General features: G+C 40.9%; 1 protein-coding gene across 1 annotated transcript; it reads right to left on the bottom strand.

Annotated features, from left to right (window-relative positions):
• Positions 1-4,960: 4,960 nt before the first annotated feature.
• On the bottom strand, positions 4,961-5,869 carry LOC139702768 (vomeronasal type-1 receptor 4-like). The gene has a single exon (XM_071604918.1). It carries the CDS (start codon positions 5,867-5,869, stop codon positions 4,961-4,963), a length of 909 nt encoding a protein of 302 aa, XP_071461019.1.
• Positions 5,870-21,828: the final 15,959 nt, after the last annotated feature.

Genomic DNA, 21,828 nt, shown 5'->3' with positions numbered 1-21,828 from the left:
GCACTTCCATGGAAGATTCTATCCTTAACAGGGCAAGGGGTTATATTACAAAGGAACAGGTGAGCATAGCTTCATCCATGGGGCTGTAGCAAGACACCCATTTCTGTGACTGAGCACCTCAGCACCCAGCTGGGGAGTGTAACTCAGTCACCCGTAAGGTTGGCCTCCCACAAGATACCTCCTGGCCCCGTTTTGAGGATGGCTGTGATCTACCACAGAACATCACAAGTGCTGTGAGGGGTGTGCAGAAGGAGAAACCCTGCTGCTCTCATGGTGGGAAGGAAATGACCACAGCCATTGTGGGGAGCAGACGGGAGGTCTCTCAAAGCTGACACTAGAGTGGCCATGGGGTCCAGCAATCCCGATGCTGGAAGCTGAAAGGGATGAACTCAGGATGTCACAGGCATCTGCCTCCCATGTCTACTTGCAGCACTATTAAGTACAGCCAGGATGTTAAATCAACCTAAATGTTAGATGGTTAGATAAATGGAAATGAAACACCGTCCTGCCATAAAAAGAACGATGAAGTCCTTTCATTGGGATCAATCCCCAGGAAGGAACTGGAGAACATTTTATTATGGGAAATGACACAGAATGATAAGCAACACGATCCCAAGTGGAATCTAAACAAACAGATCTATTGAAAGCTGAAAGCATGATCGTGGATATTTGATACTAGGGAGAAAGTGGGGTACTCTGTGGGTACAAGGTTATTGTCTGATACCAGGAATATGTTCTGTTGTTCTACAGAAAAGAGAGTACATATAGTTAACCACATGCATCGTGCTTCTCCAAATAATCAGAAAAGGGGAAGTTCATCATAGTTATTATAAAGAGACAATAAAATTGGAAGTGCATGCGGCTAGGTTGTAGCTTAGTGGTAGAGCACTTGCCTAGCACATGTGAGGTACTGGGTTTGATCCTCAGCATCACATAAAAATAAATAAATAAATAAAAATAAAGGTATTGTGTCCATTTTATTTATTTAAAAATTAAAAATATTTTTAAATAAATAAACAAATGGAAGTGCATGGATATGCTAATTACCCTGAACTGATCACTATCCAATATATGCACACATCATATTATCACACAATTTCTCATAAATATATAAAAATATTGTGTCAATAGAAACAATCAAAAATGAATTTTAAATGATTCCTTTGACCTACTTCTCCAACCTTCCTTTCTGTTTCTTCAAATCTATGTAATTCAACTCTTTATCTATGCAACTTACATAATACAATGATAGGGAAGAGAAGAGATATAAAATTCTGGAGTGAATTATGGGACACTTAGTACCCACCTCTCTGTGTGTTATAAAGATTAACTCAGAATATAACTGAGGTCCCAGCAGATGGCACCATAACATACTTCAGATCATGCAGTACAAGTTTAGTAAATATTGCATTAGTAAATATAAACATGTTGATTTCCAAAGAGCAGATTTTTGTTAGACAACTGTCTTTACCACTTTTCACACACTAGAAAGCAACAAAAAATGTGGTCATTCAGAATGATGATTAGCATTTTCACTGGGAACAAATAGAAGCAGCATTTGTGTCTATATAATGGATCTGGGTGGAAGGACACTGCACAGTACCTGCTTTCTCTAGCTTAGTGTTGCTGACAATAAATGCAGGGGGAAGAACATTGCCACCAACAGGGAAGTTCTTAAAGAAGCCAACTCTTGGTATCACTCCAAGTCTGCAGAATTGCAATGCCTTAGAGAAGGCTGAGGACACTAAGTGATTGACAAGCACAAGGAAGTTACAGAGGCAAGACTTGCCCAAATGGTCTCAGCCCAGAGTTCCAACTAGGATCCCATGGCCGGTTGTAGGAAATGAATTTTCCATTGTCACCACTCTGAATACAATCTATTTATCTGGGTTGAAGCATGTTTGAATTAACTGTCGGTTTTGAATGTAAGATGAGTCCACAGTCAACCATGAGGGTTCTGACCGTGCTTATAGAGCTGAGTTTCGTATCCATTCCATAGGGAGGTAACAGGCTCTGCCTAGTTTCATTAGGGCAGGGCAGTGCCACCCACAGTCCCATTACTGTAGCAAAAGTTCTTATTTTGGGGGCAGGGGAGGACACCTGGAGGCAGGAAGGAGCTCCCATTTTGGTCTCCACGCAGGTGCTCATTGTTCATGAACCTCTGCTGTGACAAAGGACAGGGGAGTTAGGCCTTATCTGTTGGGGAGGCCCTTGTGCCCGAGGGTGTGGTGAGATAGGTGAAGAGGGATTGCAGATGCTTTTAAAGGCAGATTCTCAAGAGGAAGGTAGGAATTGTCAAGGTAATCCTGCCTGAGAAAGAAACTTACAACAGGAGGAGGAAGAGATGGCAGCCTCTCAGGTAGGAAGTCCCAGGACAAGGGCCCTGTCCATTTACCTCCTGAAACACTATATATTCAAAACTCTCAAATTTTTGCTTCTGATGCCCTTACCCAATGCATCTATATCCAATGACTTGTTTTTATTTTTCTTTGTATTACAGTCAAGGTTACTCTTGGCATGCTAGGCAAGGCTGTACCAACAGCCTACCTGCCAACCCCAAGGTTAACCCTTAACATTTTTTCCATAGCCATCAAAGCCAGCTCTCCATTCTATCTTCATCGGGATCTTTTGTTTGGGACAAATCCTGACCATGACTTCATGAGCTGTGATATTGCCAATGTTCCTGTTGTGACAGATGAAGATGGACACATGCTGACACCCAACGTCCTAATGGCAATGGAGTCTAGTCCTCAGGATCAGTGAAGAAGGAGCAAGCAGGTCCCATGGGTGCTCCATCAGCTCTTTGCAGTCCAGGGTGTGGGAAATGCACCTGGAAACAGAATGGCCTTCATACAAAACTTTTACAAATCTACTGAGCAGTACCACCTAAAGCTGAAGAGATTTACACACCTCCTCACCACTTCCTCCACACCACTTCCTCCACACCACTTCCTCCACACCCCTCCCTCCACACCACTTCCTCCACACCACTTCCTCCACACCTCTTCCTCCACACCACTTCCTCCACACCACTTCCTCCACACCACTCCCTCCACACCACTTCCTCCACACCACTCCCTCCACACCACTCCCTCCACACCACTCCCTCCACACCTCTCCCTCCACACCACTCCCTCCACACCACTTTCTCCACACCTCTCCCTCCACACCACTCCCTCCACACCTCTCCCTCCACACCTCTCCCTCCACACCACTTCCTCCACACCACTTCCTCCACACCATTCCCTCCACACCACTTCCTCCACACTACTTCCTCCACACCACTTCCTCCACACCATTCCCTCCACACCACTTCCTCCACACCACTTCCTCCACACCACTTCCTCCACACCTCTTCCTCCACACCACTTCCTCCACACCACTCCCTCCACACCACTCCCTCCACACCACTTCCTCCACACCACTCCCTCCACACCACTCCCTCCACACCACTCCCTCCACACCTCTCCCTCCACACCACTCCCTCCACACCACTTTCTCCACACCTCTCCCTCCACACCACTCCCTCCACACCTCTCCCTCCACACCTCTCCCTCCACACCACTTCCTCCACACCACTTCCTCCACACCACTTCCTCCACACCATTCCCTCCACACCACTTCCTCCACACCACTTCCTCCACACCACTTCCTCAGTATATATGTGTACCAGGTTCATCCATGTGTCACCAAAAAGCTTTCTAGAACTCACACGCCCAGCATTCTTCCTGACAGCCCACTGAAAACACTCACCTGTGCATCTGTAGTGGGCAGTTAGGTCAATGAAGCTGACATAAACACTGGCACTCAGTGTTGTAAAAAGACCCACAATTCCATTTAAAAACACACATGAATTTAAAACAACCTGTAAAACGTAAATCCCCCAGAAATATTTCCTGGTTTATAAGAGTTGCATAAATTACAAAAGAGTTTACAGTGCTCTCAGCTGATAGATGTCAGAATACTGCTCATCACTGAGGAGAGTCAACAGAGAATCCTGAGGTGAAATCTGTGGGCAGAACATGTCCTGATTTCTTCTAGAAAGATTCTATGGAGTTGTGTCCAGTTTTTAAAATTCCATTGTGCTGTCCAACAATGATCTGTTCATGGGCCTTTAAATAACTTTACCAAATTAGGATTTATTTAATATGGAAGGAATGAAAGTAATTTATTGTTATATTTTCCATAAGTATCAAACTACTTGAAACTGTGATCAGTGTCTTAAAATAAGCTGTCATTTCTAGGTTAAACATGAAAATGTAATAAATGCACAACTTCCAAGAAAAAGACTGAAAAGAAGGATTCTGTTTGGATTATTATGAAGTATGTTAAGATAGAAAAGGACAATAGAGCAGGAATCATGAAGCAAAACAGTAAGTTGATGAATCTAGTTCCAAATGTTTCCATTGTTTACTCAACAAAACAGACAAAAGCCATGCTATTGAGAACAAATATTTCTCTACATATAGAAGCAGCATTTGTGTCTATATAATGGGTCTGGGTGGAAGGACCCTGCACAGTACCTGCTTTCTCTAGCTTAGTGTTGCTGACAATGAATGCAGGGGGAAGAACATCGCCATCAACAGGGAAGTTCTTAAAGAAGCCAACTCATATTTCTGTACATATAGAAGCAGCATAATAATTAAAATAAATATAAACCATTCACCATAACCATACCGATATATACATGACATAAAATGCAGGACAGAATAGGAATTCATTCCTGTCATTAATATTATTTTTTTGTTTTGACATGCAATTTTCCCAAATTACAGCTTCAAGGTAATACACATAACCAGACACATGGTCACAGAGACACACATACACAGACATAGAGGAACACACTCATAACCATCTATGTGTGTACAGTGACAATTTTTATGTTCTGATTTGTCATAAACCATTCAGCTCTAGAGAGATGAGTCAATAACCAGCAGGACATTGTACAGGGGCACACATGTCACATGTTCCTGAGGACACTAGGGGACGTTCTACTCCAGCAGAGCCTAGACACATTGGTGTCTCTGCTCATGAGAATAAAGGGGCTGAGAGCAGGGAAAGATGCATTGGTTAAGGCAGAGAGGTGCACCAGCAGCTCACTCACATTACCAGAAACACCCCACCAAATGTGTATGGTGAAGGAGAGAGTGTAGAGAGACATAAAGGTGCTCACAAGAAGAAGGACTGTTTCAGTAGCTCTGGACTCAGCCGAGGACCTGCGGGAGGGACGACTGCCATGGAGGTGCTGGAACCTCTGCTTGTGCCTGTACAGGATGAGAACCATGGAGCCACTGGCCCAGGGCATGATCCCCAAACAGAGCACATCAGGGAAGGACAGCAAGGCTGAATTTATGGCATAAACATTTCTCTCATAATTACCATCAGAACAGTATCCAAATTTTTTTCTCTGTGTCATATTAATGTCACCCCTATTCACAGTCACATGCACAGGAACAATGATATTGACCAGCAGGTGGAGGATCCAGCACAGGAACACAGAGGTGCCAGTGTACCTGGGGGCTTTCACTTGGAGCTCTGCCCACCTGGAGTCCCTGGGGCTGATGGTGATGGCCTGGAAGACACTCAAGAGGCAGGTGCTGCTGAAGGACATACCCCTGCCCACCCTGTGAACATAGAAAACAAGTTTGCATCCAAGATCACTGAAGAAATGTCTAAACCCAAGAGCTGCCATGGTCTGTGGGACTCCCCTGAAGAGCAGGAAAAGGAAGTTGGCTACAGTCAGGTGCCTAATAATCAAATCTGTGCATCTTAACCTACACCCAGAGCAGTAAAGGCAGAGGGAGGAGGAGAGGAGACAGAAATTCCCCAGGATTCCAACCACAGTCTGGGTCAAGAAGACCACACCCATGGTCAGGTGCCCAGGCCATTCTTCCATTCCCACAGACGATATTTATCTTCAGAGCAGAAGATCCTGCATGAGGACAAGAGGTAAGGGCTACATTGAAAGGGTCACCTAAAGTCCAGTGCCTCTGCTTACTATTTGTTCACAATTAGGAACATGTACTTTAAGGTGTTTCTGTTACTAAGAGAATTCCAACATTAGAATGTCAGTCATAAAGTGTATAGAAATGTATTAAAGCTATTCTAGGAGCAGACATATGTAACCTATTTATTCTTTAGAATTCTTTACATTCTGTGAGGCCACCACAACTGTTGTCAAAATAAGGACAATTTAAGGACATCTGACTTTTTTTCAATTCCATTTGGTTAGTACTACAGGGAATCGATCCTTCCTGTGTCAATTCCAAACAGTGCATTTAACCCACATTGCCCTACTGTCCAGGCTAGTTAACCGAGTTCCTCCACTTTTCCAGGTATGTGTTTAATCGGTCCTTAACAACCTGTCCTTATGTTTTACACCACATGTAAGTAACTTTATAATTTTTAGCTAGTTACCACTCACATAGAAGTAATTTTTCCCAGCCATTATAATAAATTAAAAGATGATGATGAAAGTCAGATGCACTGATTGTAATATGAATTTGGAAGAAGCTGTGCCAGGATCAGGGTGGCTTAAATCAAGATTGTTTATTTAATATATTATCCCCACATCAAGACTGTTGTGATAGACTCATTTCCTTTTATTACATTAAAAAATGGAAAGAGCCCCTAGCACAGGATTTATTAAACTTCTGACACCACACACTTAACTACAACATGTGAAACAATAGTACGTGAGTGGGTAGGGCAGAAATTCAGTTTGCCAGATTTTCTTCTTACAGACATTAATCAAATGTATGTTTTACAGGAAACAACTGCTCATATAATGAGATACAGGGGAAATACTAATGCAAGACAATTATGGAAAATTTTAAAGCATGGAATCGTGCATTTTACCTATTAAAATGGTAGACTTGGGGTCTACATTTATTTCCAAATGACAGATAATTATATGTATTTGCTAAAATGAAATGTTCTGATCTATTTATATATGGGAGAAAGTGTTGATAAGTGAATTAACATATCTATAAGCTCATGAACTAATCTTCTTGGGAAATTGTTAAGGTGAAATTAAAATTTCATAAAGCAAGGAAACTCATAACAAGAACTATCAAGGTCTGACAACTGCCATGTAACACTATCATAAGTCACCTGTTCATTCCACACTGTCTCCTGAACCTCAGGAATAAGGACGGTCTCACCATGACCAACAGCCCCTCATGTCCCCAGTGCACATGCAGTTACTGTTCCACTCAGCACCTCCTACAGCAGAGTTGAGGAAGCATTTCTATTCCAGCCAGCAAAATTCAATGCACAGAAACTGCACGGGACTACACAATTCTTGCAGGCTTATCCTACTATACATTGTAAGAATAGAGATTATATAAGTACACACATAGTTACTCTAAAAGTCATATAGACAATTGATATAAAGATGGCTGAAGGAGCTGGGGTTGTGGCTCAGTGGTAGATTGCTCACCTGGCATGCATGAGGCACTGGGTTCGATCCTCAATACCACATAAAAATAAGATAAAGATATTGTGTCCACCTAAAACTATAAATAAATTTTAAAAAAGCAGGCTGAAGAGCAGATTGATTTTAGAATTTCATTCTTTAAGCAATTGACACTCAAGTTTCAATATCACGTGGATTAAAAACAAAAGTATTTTTCACTGATGAGGACACTAACTTCAATTGAGGGCACCAGACATTGGTGGGGGTCTGCTGCTCTCACCTCCCTGCACTAGCTCAGCTCAGGCCTCAGGAATTTCTACTCCTGAGTGGCTTTGGCACTAGAGCACGTCCGAACTCTAAGATCCCCTTTATCCAACACCTCACTTACCTAGACTCCAAAGTGCCTCCTTCCCTCACACATTCTGTCAGGCTCCAGTAGCAAATTCCCCCCTTCCTCCATTCTGCTGACTGCTGAGCACACCCAGTGGTCCTGACAGGCAGGGCTGTGTGGGTGGAGGCAGCCAGACCCTGAGATATGGCTTTGTGATTGTGTGACCTCACCTCCCTGCAGAGCTGCAATGATCATGTCACCTGTCATGGCAATGACCGTGTAGCTGGGGAAGCTGAGATCATCAGAAAACTTTTTGCCCAATTGCAATTACCAAAACAAGCCCCTAGCTCCTACCTGGCATCTCCAAAGAGACTTGGCAGTGTCTGGGGAGGTTCCTTTCCTTGATGCCTGGACACAGACAGTGGAGCACATACAGCAAGCAGGAAATCTGCAGTGTCCATGCATGGATGACTGGAAAAAGAAAATGAGCGTGGATACCTCCCCAGGAATACTACTCAGCCACAAAAAGGAATGAAACATTGTCATTTGTGACAACATGGAAGAGTCCTGGAGTCATTGTATTAAGTAAAAATTGAGAAACTTAAACACAGTTGCTGCATGTTCTCACTTACATTTTAAGCCATATGGCATAGCATGCACACAGTCAAAAAGTGGTAACCAGAGGTCAGGAAGGGTAGGGAGGGGCAGAAAGAGAGCAGATGCTCCACAGGTACAGGGATGTTGAGAGCCACAGCCAGGTCGGGATGGTGCCTGGCATTTTGCCAGAAGGAGAGGTTGGGAGGTGACGCCAACGAGCCATTGGGATGATGGTGATTAAGTTAAGCTGTGTATAATTATTGGGATGGTGACTGATTGCTGTAACTGGATGATGCTGGACTGGGGCAAGCTGTGTATTCAGTTGTGTCTGTGGACCTCTGCTGTCCAGCAGTGGGGCGGCTCCTGCTGCCTCGGGTGCCCGCTACTTTTGAGTTCTCGCAGAGTTCCCGTTGAGTTCTCGCGGAGTCTCCGTGGAGTTCTGGAGAGTTCCCATGGGGTTCGGGCAATAAAGTAGTTCCTGTTTGAACCTACAAGTGGCTAGTGACTTCCCGGTTATTTTGTGCCCAGCCAGAGTGCGGCACAGGGACACAATCATATTGGAGGAATCACTTCTAAACTTCTGGAGCAATATAAGGTGATGTAGTCCACAACTAATTGTATATATTTCAGAACAGCTATTGGACAGGATTCTGAATGTTTCAACACAAATGATCAATGTGAAGCGCAAAATATTTAACAATTACCCTAAAGTGAACCTACACATTGTATACGCATGTGAAAATATCGCATCATACCCACAAATATGTAGCTATCACAAAATATTTAATATCAAAAAGTGAGTCTGTAGAAAAATTGCATATATTGTCATATGTAGATATACATTAGATAGTTTGGCATTGAGAGATATATGGCTGCCATCTCACAGAAACTTAGTGGCCAGAACTCTAAGAAATAAATATATAAGCATTATTCATGTTCTTATCTGTTAGGCATTGCACTTATTTGTTCCCCAACAGGCATGTGATGGTATTTCAGATGGGTGTACAGAGGGAAACTTCAATCAGAGATGCTAAAGATCTGCTCCCCTTCTTGACCCTCAAGGACACAGAAAGAAGACCACCAAGCACCACAGAGGTAGAGAGCACTCTCAAAAAGGCGGTGACCAGACTTTGATATTGGTTGTCTCAGACGCCAGAGTGGTAAGAAGTAAATCACATTGTTCAAGCTCCCAGTATTGTTATAGCCCCTGAGCAGATTGAGGCAGGTTGAATCTGTATCAGAAGAAATTATTAGAAACTTCCTTTCCTTTAAATCTGCAGTTTCCACATTAGGAATGCTTGATAATTTTATTATTATTTTGTTATTTTTCTAATGCAACCTCTTTTCCATACTATCTTGTAATTCATTAAAACATATGGAGCTGTGCACCATCATCATCATCTTTAGTAGGGGCAACTCCAACCCTGGGACACTGGCTGGGGCCTAGAAGCAATATCAAGGTGCCTATAGTCCCCCACACCCACACACACACAACCACCAACCTGGAAAAGCCCTTGTAGCTAAGTGGCCAGCCCTTAGCTCTCAAAGCCTGGTCCTGATCTGCCCGATCCAGATCAGCACTCGCAACAGGTACACAGGCCTCAGACCGCAGCCCACAGGACCTCTGGATAGAGAGGTTCCTGATTGGGAAGTAGAAAGGGAAGGGGCAAGAGAAATACAGTTTAGAGACTAAATTAGAGACCAGGAATTGTGGGGCCTACAGGTAATATAAGGGGCTAAGACAAGGTGCCCCCATCACATGAGTGAGCCCCAAAGAGATCCATGGGGACTGATAAGTGCTCTGCCCCACCTCCAAGACCAACCCTCCCACACTAATAACCTTTACCATCCTGAGGGTGGAGATGCCAGCAAACCCCAGTCAACCCCACCTACCAGATGAGAAAGGAAGCGAGGAAGATACTGAGCTCCAACAGAAACAATTGCTCATTTTTCCTTGAAGATTTTTTCTTCTTCTTCCTTTTTTCCCTCTCTCTTTTCCCACCCTCACATCCCAAACATTTGTGAAACCAAGTACTTTTTATACATTAGGCTACAGAGGACTGCAATGTCTGGATACTGTATTACAGTCTTGTTGCATACTCTATTATCTTTTATTGTTACATTTTTTCCTTTTTCTTATTTTTTTTGGTTGTGTGTTTTTTGTAATATATTCCTGCTGCCTGTCTCACCAGAATGTCCTTCTGTCTTTCTCCTGCTACCAGCCAACTTCTTTTGATTTCTCATTCATGCCTTCTAAGATCTAATACCTCTATATCCTCACTTCCTACCATCTTAACATCTCATACTACACAACCTGGTTTTCTCTTTGTCACCATTAGAAATTTGTAGACCCTTTGAAAAACCTACTGTTTATATTATATGTAATAATTGAACAAACCATTTCTGTCTATTGTGACAAAACTGTAAATGCCTTAATAGGAGCTATTTGGTTTAAGGCTGCATACTGTTTGCATTGGGATCTGTTGATATTGATCTTCCCCTTAAAGGAAAGTTATCAGATACCTGCAGGGACACTATAAGTCTATAGGGTAGAAACCGTAACACCTCAAGTCTGCACTGCTAGAAGAGAATACACATGAACAACATGAAAAAACAAGGGAAGAAAGTGCCCCAAACAAACCAAGATACTACACGATTAGAATCCATTGTCAGCACAGCAGAAGAAATGTCAGAGAAGGAGCTCAGGATGTACACCATTAAAATGTCTGCAAAGGAAAGGATGATATAAGAAAGCAATCACGAGCAACAAAACATCACTCTGATAAAGAGCTACATGAGAAAACACAGGAAGCAAAAGATTACTTTAATAAAAAGAGACTCTGAAAAAAAAAGAAATCTTTGAAGTGAAGGAATAAATTAAATTAAAAACTCAATAGAAAGCATCACCAACAGACCAGATCACTTGAAAGACAGAGCCTCAGACAGATACAACCAAAGGAAAGAACAATCTATTCAATGAAATAACATCAGAAAATTTCCCAAACATGAAGAACAAACTGGAAAATCCAATAAAAGTGGCTTACAGGACACTGAATGTACAAAATCACAGATCTACACCAAGGCATATTATCATGAAAATGCCTAGAATACAGAATAAGGATAGAATTTAAAGGCTGTGAGAGAAAGGAATCAGATTCGTGTATAGGGAGACCAATTCAGATCTCAGCAGATTTCTCAACACAGACCCTCAGAGCTAGAAGGTCTGGGAACAATGTACAACAAACTCTGAAAGAAAATGATGCCAACCAAGAATCTTATATCCAGAAAAAGTATGCTTTAGATTTGATGATGAAATAAAAACTTCCATGATAAACAAAAGTTAAAAGAATTTACAACTTGAAAGCCTGCACTCCAGAGGAGGAATAGAAAAACAACAATGAAAATCAGCAAAGGAGGAACTACACTAAAGGAAAAGTCATTTGAAATAGAAACAAAGTCACCTTAAAAACAAAAATGACCAGGAATACAAACCATGTCTCAATAATAACCCTGAATGTTAATGCCTAAACTCATCAATCAAAAGACATAAACTGGCAGATTAGATTTTACAAAAAGATCCAACAATATGCTGCCTTCAAGAGTCATCTCATAGGAAAACACATCCATAGACCGAAAGTAAAAGGTTAGGATAAAAACATACCACGCACATGGACTGTGTAAACAAGCAGGGGTTTCCATCCTCATAACAGGTAAAGCAGACTTCAAGCCAAAGTTAGTCAGCAGGGATGAAGGTCATTTCAGATTGTTTAAGGGAATCTACCTCAGCAAGACATAGCAATGCCCCAAACAAATGGAGCATCTATGTACATTAAACAAACTCTTAACTTCAAGAATCAAATAGTCCACAACACAATACTGAGTGACCCTAACACACCTCTTTCACCACTGGATATATCTTCCAAACAAAAACTAAACAAAAAAAACTATAGAACTCACTAATACAATCAATAATTTATACTTAGCAGACATATATAAAATATTTCATCCATCAATGAATGAATACACCTTCTTCTCAGCAGCACATGGATCATTCTCTAAAATACACCATATGTTATCCCACAAAGCAACTCTTAGCAAGTACAAAAAATAAAAAAATAAAGATACTACCCTGCATTCTATTGGATTATAATGGAATGAAATTAGAAATGAATGATAAAATCTTTAAAAATAGAAACTATTCCAACACCTGGAGACCAAACGATATGATATTAAATGAACAATGGATGGCAGAAGACATGAGAGCAGAGATTTTAAAATTCCTAGAGGAAAATGAGAACTCTGATAAGACATATCAAAATCTCTGGGACACCATGAAGGCAGTGCTAAGACAATAGTTCATTGCATTTAGTTCATTCCTCAAAAGAATAAAAAGGCAATAAATAAACCACCTGACATTTTATCTCAAAGCCCTAGAAAAAGAACAAATCAACACCAAAAGTAGTAGAAGACAGGAAATAATTAAAGTCAGAGCTGAAATCAATGGAATTGAAATAAAAGAAATAACTGAAAAAATTGGCAAAACAAAAAATTGGTTTTTTGAAAAAAATTAATAAAATTGATAAGCCCTTATCCATGCTAACAAAGAGAAGGAGAAAGAAAACTCAAATTACTAAAATTTGTAATGAAAAAAAAATATCATGACAGACACCATTGAAGTACAAAAGATTATTAGAAACTATTTTGAAATTCTTACTCCAGTAAAATAAAAGATCTTGAAGACATCAACAAATTTCTAAAGTCATATGATCTACCCAAACTTAATCAGGAGGATATACATAATTTGAACAGATAAATTTCAAGCAAGAAAATAGAAGAGGCCATCAAAAGCCACCAACCAAGAAAAGACCAGGACCAGATGGATTCACAACCAAGTTCTACAAGACCTTCAGAGAAGAATTAATACCAATACTTCTCAAATTATTCCATGGAATAGAAAAAGAGCGAACCCTTCCAAATTTATTTGATAAAGCCAGTATGACCCTGATACCAAAACCAAACAAAGACACATCAAGGAAAGAAAACTTCAGACCAATATCTCTAATGGACATAGATGCAAAAATTCTCAATAAAATTCTGGCAGATCTCATACAAAAACATATTTAAAAGATAATGCACCACAATCAAGTGGGGTTCATCCCAGGGATGCAAGGTTGGTTCAACATACAGAAACCAATAAATGTAATTCACATCAATAGACTTAAAGATAATAATCACATGATCATCTCAATAGATGCAGAAAAAGCATTTGACAAAATACAGCACCCCTTTCATATTCAAAAAAGTAGAAAATCTAGAGATAGTAGGAACGTACCTCAACATTGCAAAAACCTATCTGTGCTAAGCCCAAGGCCAACATCATTATAAATGGAGAAAAATTGAAATCTAGAGATAGTAGGAACGTACCTCAACATTGCAAAAACCTATCTGTGCTAAGCCCAAGGCCAACATCATTATAAATGGAGAAAAATTGAAAACATTCCCCCTAAAGCCTGGAACAAGACAGGGATACCTTCTTTCACCACTTCTATTCAACATAGTTCTTGAAAGTCAAGCTACTTAGGGGATCCAAAAAATTCCACCTGAAAACTTCTAGAACTAATAAATGAATTCAGCAAAGTATCAGGATATTAAGTCAACACCCATAAATCAGTAGCATTTCTGTACATCAATGATGGATTCTCTGAAAGAGAAATTAGGAAAACCACTCCACTTAAAATAACCTCAAAAAAATAAAATAAAATACTTGGGAATCAACCCAACAAAAGAAGTGAAAGACCTCTACAATGAAAACTACAGAACACCAAAGAAAGAAATTAAAGAAGAGCATAGAAGATCGAAAGATCTCCCTTGTTCTTGGATAGGAAGAATTAATATAGTTAAAATGACCACACTACCAAAAGCATTATACAGATTTAATGCAATTCCAATCAAAATCCCAATGACATTATAGAAATAGAAAAAGCAATCATGAAATTCATTTGGAAAAATAAGAGACCCAGAATAGTCAAGGTAATCCTTAGCAAGAAGAGTAAAGCAAGAGGCATCACAATACCAGACCTTAAATTATACTAGAGAGCAATAGTAACAAAAACAACATGGTATTGGTACCAAAATAGAGATGTAGACCAATAATACAGAATAGAGAACACAGAGAAAAACCCACAAAAATAGTTATCTCATACTAGACAAAGATGCCAGAAACATATATTGGAGAAAAGTTAGTCTCTTCAACAAATGGTGCTGGGAAAACTGGAAATCCATATGTATCAAAATGAAAGTAAACCTCTATCTCTCACCCTGCACAAAAATCAACTCAAAGTGGATCAAGGACCTAGGAATTAGACCAGAGACTCTGCAACTAATAGTAGAAAAATCAGGCCCAAATCTTCATCATGTTGGCTTAGGACCTGACTTCCTTAATAAGACTCCTATAGCACAAGAAATAAAATCAAGAATGAATAAATGGGATGGATTCAAACTAAAAAGCCTCCTTGTAGCAAAGGAAACAATCAATAACATAAAGAGAGAGCCAATGGAATGGGAGAAAATCTTTACCACACACATCAGGTAGAGCACTAATCTCCAGAATAGACAAAAAACTCAACACCAAAACAAATATTAATAATGACCCAATCAATAAATGGGCTAAGGAAATGAGCAGGCACTTCACAGAAGAAGCTACACAATCGATCAACAAACATATAAAAAAGTGTTCTTTATCTCTCACCCTTGGAGAAATGCAAATCAAAACTACTCTAATATTTTATCCCACTCCAGTCAGAATGGCAATTATCAATAATACAAGAAATAATAAGTGTTGGCAAGGATGTGGGGGGAAAGGTACACTCATACATTGCTGGTGGAACTGCAAATTGGTGCAACCACTATGGAAAACAGTATGGAGATACCTCAAAAAACTTAGAATGGAACAATGATTTGACCCAGCTATCCCACTCCTTGGTCTATACCCAAAGGTCTATACCCAAATTAGCATACCACAGTGTTGCAGCCACCTCAAAATTTATAGCGGCTCAATTCACAATAGCTAAACTGTGGGATCTACCTAGATGCCCTTCAGTGGATGTATAGGTAAAGAAACTGTGATATATATATATATATATATATATATATACACAATTGAATTTTACTAAGCCTTAAAGAAGAATAAAATTATGGTATTGACAGGTAAATAGAGTTGGAGAATATCATGCTACACAAAGTAAGCCAGTCCCCAGAAACCAAAGGCCAAATGTTTTCTCTGAAAACTGGATGCTGATCCATATTGCGGGGTGGGCATCAAGGGAAGAATGGAGGAACTTTGGACTGAGCAAAAGGGAAGAAGTGAAGGAGAGTGGGTCTCAAGGGAAAAGATGGTCGAATGAGATAAATATTATTACTCTATATACAGGTATGATTGCACAAATTGTACAGACTCAACATCATGTACAACCAGAGAAATGAAAAGTTTTGTTCCACTTGTGTAAAATATAAAATAAATTTTAAATAAATAAATAAATAAGGGCTAGGGATGGGACTCAGTGGTAAAGTTCTCCTGGGCTCAATATCTGTAAAATATATATATATATATATATATATATATATATATATAAAATATATATGTATGTATTTTATTATCATATTTTATTCTCTTAGAATATTCTATTATTTTATTTTTGGAACAATTTTCCCATTTTTTCTTTAGGGGGTGTTTTTGTGTCCATATGCTCAACAAACACATATGATTTTCCCATTAATATTCTGTGATCCAGTTCCATTAGAAATGCTTCCAACAAAGGGCTAAATAGTTTAGAAGAGTCTCATAGTGCTTTACATGATTTCAGTGAAAAATAATCTGTTTCTCTCTAGATGTTATATAGGGATGCATTTTATGTATATTTCCACAGTTTAGAACAAGGCCAAATCATTACACATATTTTCTGTGGTGGCAAAAAGACACATGACCATTTCTGCTGCTTTCCTAAAGCTGATCCAGGTCCAACTAATTCTCTTTGCTCATAGAATATTATTGAGTGCATCTGTATTTTATTAAGACCTTTGAATCTTTATGTACATGACATTGGTATATAGAAATATTTATACAATAGTGGGAAAACAGTATAATCAAACTTACTAATGAACCAGTTCGAAATAGCACAAGTTACCTGCAGGTTTGCATTACTTAGTAGACATACAAGTAATTATGATTGTGTGACACAGTGTGAACCAATGCAGGAAAACACATCTTCCAGACTCAACACAGGACTTCACTGAAATTCAGAGTCTCATAACCTCCTCTTAGCTCAATTATCATTGTATTTGGGGGAGGGGGAGCATGGGGTACTGGGGATAGAACCCAGGGCCTTATGTTTGCAAGGCAAGCACTATACCAACTGAGCTCTATCCCCAGTCCTATCATTGTCTTTAAAGGAAAATATTACTAGGTGCCAACCACAGCCTCCTGAATATTTAATTAAATTTAGAACAGGTAAGCCATCAATAAGTATACCTACATTATGGGTATTATATTAAAAAAAACACATCTGCCTTTGTAAACATATAAACAATAAAAATATATCTAGGAAATAGAAATGAATTATTTTTTAATTAGAGCTTTGTAGTTATGCATAGTAGTGGGGTTCATCCCAACAAACTCATACATGCATGTAATTCCATTTCAGTTTATGATTCTCCTTTTCCCTCCACTCTCCCATTCTCCTTTCTCTGCTCTACTTGAGTTCCTTTTACTATTTCTGTTACCATAGCTCTGTAATATAATTGGAGATCAGGTATTGTGATGCCTCCAGCATCATTCTTCTACCTTTATTGATTTGCATATGATGAGCCAACCTTGCATTCGTAGGATGAAACCCAGCAGATCACGGTATATTATCTTCTTGATGTGTTTTTAAATGTGTTTTGATAATATTTTGTTAAGGATTTTTGCATCTACATTCATCAGGGATATTGGTCTTTAATTTCCTTTCCTTGATCTGTCCTTGTGTAGTTTTAGTATCAGGGTTATACTGGCTTCATAGAATGTGTTTGGGAGTGGTCCCTCCCTTTCAATTTCATGGAATAATTTGAGAGAGACTAGTGTTAGTTCTTCTTTAAAAGTCTGTTAGAATACAGCTGAGAGGGGCTGGGGATGTGGCTCAAGCTGTAGCGCGCTCCCCTGGCATGGGTGCGCCCCGGGTTCGGTCCTCAGCACCACATACAAAGAAAGATGTTGTGTCTGCCGAAAACTGAAAAACAAATATTAAAATTCTCTCTCTCTTTCTCTCTTTCTTTCTCTCTCTCTCTCTCTAAAAAAATAAAATAAATAAATAAAACAGATGAAAAAGTACAAAGATTTTAAAAAAAAAAAAAGAATGCAGCTGAGAATCCATTTGGTCCTAGGCTTTTCTTCATTAGAAGGCTTTTAGTTACTGTTTCAACTTCATTACATGATATTGTTCTTTTTAGGTTTTTCTACATCATCCTGATTCAATTTGGACAGGTCATGTATGTCTAGAAATTTGTCTGTGTCCTCTAGATTTTACAGTTTATTGGAATATAAATTTTCAAAAATAGTTCTATAACAATCCTCTAGATTTTAAAAAGGCCTGTGGTTAAATCTCCTTTTTCATCTCTACTTTTATTCATTTGTGTCTTCTCTTTCTTTTGATTAGTTTGGCTAAGGGTTTTTCAATTTTGTTTATATTTTTGAGGAACCAACTCTTTGTTGCATTGATCCTGTGTAGTTTTTTATTCTCAATTTCATTAATTTCAGGTCTGATATTTAATATTTCCTCTTCTACGTATATAGGAATCATATGTTCTTCCCTTTCTTAGGCCTTTTTCAGAGCTTAAGATTAACTATTTAGAATCTACTCTTTAATGTAGGCACTCAGTGCTATAAATTTTGCTGTAAGAAGAGCCTTCAAAATGTCCCACAGATTTTGGTATGTTGTATCTGTTCTCATTTGGTTCTAAGAATGTCTTGAATTCTTCTCTCATTTCTTGATCCATTCCTTATTTAAAAGATAATTGTTCCTCTGTTTGTTGTTTCTATTAGTTTGTGGGGTTTTTTTCTGTTAATTTCTAATTTCATTCCATTATGATCTGTTGTTTTAAAAGACAAAAGCATAAAATAATTATAAATCTGTGTTAGTGGATACACAATATAACAAGATAGTTTGTGACATCAATAACATACAATGAGGAATGTAAAAAAAATGGGTGTTTCTATGGATTGAGATGTTTTATATAATATCCAAGGTAATCACAAATAGCTATAGAAGATAAAATGAGAAAGAGATCAGAAAGTGACACTAGAAAAATTAACACAAAAGAAGGCAGTAAGAGAGGAAGCAGAGACAAATAGATACCCTGCATGGCACTTCACTCTGTCCCACAGATAACCAGTTACAATGGTCAAGGAGCAGATTGGCTCCACTCGTCTCACCAGCTGTTGACATTTGAGGTTTTAGTCTCAGGGTTACAGGTTTTTTTTTTTCCTCCCAAGCAACAGTGGGAGCAACTTTTTTGAGGGTTCTGCTCACCTCCCAATGGACACATTGCAAAAATTTAACCCAACCTCGACCCAGGAGTCTTTTCCAATGTCTGAAAATGAAGAAGATTCAGTCTCTCCCTCTTCATGAATCTGCCTCAGTGCCTGACATACACAAGTGGACTCTCATCCAAAGGTCCACCCCAATCACTGGACAGGAGTGAGAGGGCCTTACTGGAGATCAGAAGGAGCTTTCCCAACAGGCAGCGAGGAGTCTGGACATTGTTATCTGGAGGAAAGACCGTGTGGCAAGATGGAGATATCTCCTAAGTCTTCAAGAAGAACAAGAAAGAGACAACAATCTTAAGGAAGTTCAGAGTAAATCACAAAGTGTACCATTCAAATGTACCTGCAGTTTCTGCATATATCATGGATGGGATCCTTCTGAGAATGCTAGAATAGAGTATGATTATGACACAGAGTCAATACAGGTGTAAAGTGTACTTGTTCTTCATGATGGTAATTTTAGGCACACTTTTGTATACTTAGACTGCATACCAATGATTTTGAATAGCTTATGTATGAGTTCTGTGATGTCTTCATTCTTTTGCATCCTTTTTTTTTTTTTTTTTTGGTTAAGGGATCCCTTCATGCCTTAATTTATAAGGAATCTGAGCAGTTAAAATGTGCATAAATGATTTCAATATACTTTAGTTTTACTTTCCTGTTTGACTCAAAGAAGTACCAATAGGTCTCAAATCTTCCTGTGGATTTTAAAAGCCTGAAACCTGAAGTAAAACTCAGGAACTGGAAGAGATGTAAAGAGAATATTGGATAGTTTGATTAGAGTGTAATAATTAGAGTAGATAATTAGATTTCCTGGTTTTCAAAAATTTGAGTTGCAATAAAAGGAAATTTTGATGTGCTGTTTTAATTTTCAGTAGTAGCAAATAAATGTGTATATAGAGGAACTTAAAAATAAAAAGGTCAAGGAGCTAAATTATCGCCTGGGATATCTCAGAACTCAAAGCAAGGACTGTGACAATTCCTTGGGTTGCAAAGCACCTTGAGCAGCCAGTAAGAAAAACGGACATCAAGCAGGGCGCAGTGGTGCCTGCCTGTAATCCCAGCAGCTCCAGAAGCTGAGACAGGAGGACGCAAGTTCTAAGCCAGCCTCAGCAACAGGGAGGTGAGAGGCAACTCAGTGAGACCCTGTCTCTAAATAAAATACAAAATAGGACTGGGGATGTGGCTCAGTGGTTGAGAGAAGAGAAAGAAAGAAGGACGTCACTAGCGTGCCTATCCCTGACAAAGTTGTCACCAGGAAAAAGTGAGGTTGAGGCAGACAGCAGCCCCTCCACCAGCGAGGGGTCCCTGGCGGGAAAAGGGTCCTGCCTTGGCACTAAGACAGCATCCCCACCCGGGTGGGCTCCACTCGCATCCGTGGGTGCGCCAAGCATGCTGGCCTTGGATGGCAGTCCCAGGCTGGCTTTCCCAACTAGGCTGGTCACTTCCTTGGCTCTCCTGGGTCCAGCCAGGCCACACATCTTGGTGAATTCAAAAGTGGTTGAGCTCAGGCAAACCTGGGCTTAGGTCACCATCTAGTGCTCAATTGGAAACAGTGACCCTGGGTTAAGGGATAATCTGCAAAGGATCAGGAGGCAGACATTACAATGCGAACACAGACAAAACAAACTAGACAAGAAGACCTAAGAAATACTGAATTATTCAACATGAAGACGTAGACCTGCCAGGCCTGTGGCGCCTGTAATCCCTGTGGCAGGAGAGGCTGAGGAGAAGGGTCCCAAGTTCAAGGCCAGCTTTAGCCACTTAGCAAGAGGGCTGGGGATTGTGTTCTGCGTTAGAGCGCTTTCTTGCCTGCCAGAAGCCCTGGATCCTATTTTCCAATCATACAACAAAAAAAGAAAAAGTGGGCCGTAAGCCCAGGAGAGCCCCTGACACGCTGCCCGGGGCCTCCCTTGCCATGCTGGACACACCTCCCTGAGGTCTCTGGGCTCGGCGCCCTTAGGGCTGTGCCAGGCTGCACGCAGGGGAGAAAGGCGGCCGCTTCCGCTCCCTGGACTCCCGGCTCGGGACTACGATTCCCAGAGGCCTCCGGGGCACGTCCCTGGAGGCCCGGCCGAGTTGCATGTCGGGAGGCCAGGTCGGCTGGCGGGAGTTTGAAACGGGCTGCCTCTGGACGGCCTCCGAAGTGCTCAAACCCCGCGCCCCCTCCTCAGGCGGCGTGGAAGGCGAGTCTGCGGGAGTGGGGAGTTGTCGGGGTCGCAGGGGGAACACGCACGGCGGGCGGCGAGGATGGCGCGAGGAAGAGGACCCGAGAGAGGAGACCCGAAAATAACCTGGCCGCGGCTTGGGAGGCGCCGAGAAGCCCACGTGCGGCCGTGTGAGTGGCAGGCTCGGGGCGGGCTGGGTCCCGGTCACCCAGACGCGGGTGCGCGGGCAGCGCAGGGGGCTGCGGGGTGAGGCCGCAGGGGCTGGGGCCTTGCGGGGCGTGTGACTGGTTAGGAGCGGGGCGGGCTGTGCCCCGCCGCCAGCCCAGCCGCCTTCTGGGACTTGGCCTCCCACCGTGGGTGCAGCTGGAGCCGGAATTGCCCCTGGTACAGAGAGCCCCGATTGAATAGGCGTCCTTTGAGGAAGAAGTACTAACACGGGAGGCCAATTTGGCGCCCCAGGCGGCTCTGGAGACGCTCCAATCCCAGTGCTCTCCTATTTGCTGATGGATTGTAATATGTGCGGGGGGCAGGGGTGCCTTCCGAGGATATTTTCTGATGTAGCTTGCATCCAGAAAGGTCCTTGTGCCTCATTCCGACTCCCTCATTCCCCCTGACCACCTGTCCTTCAGAAAAAGCATCCTCAAATACCCCCTAGGGAGATAATGTTGGCACTTTATTTTACGTGTTTTGATAAGAAGTGTTTTGATAAGAAGGGGATTCGTTTCTAGGTAGAATCCAA

The sequence above is a fragment of the Marmota flaviventris genome, chromosome 18 (genome assembly GCF_047511675.1).
Source record: "Marmota flaviventris isolate mMarFla1 chromosome 18, mMarFla1.hap1, whole genome shotgun sequence".
Classification (NCBI taxonomy): Eukaryota; Metazoa; Chordata; class Mammalia; order Rodentia; family Sciuridae; genus Marmota; species Marmota flaviventris.
The sequence above is the reverse complement of the archived record's forward strand: the minus strand, read 5'-3'. Positions and strand labels throughout refer to the sequence as shown.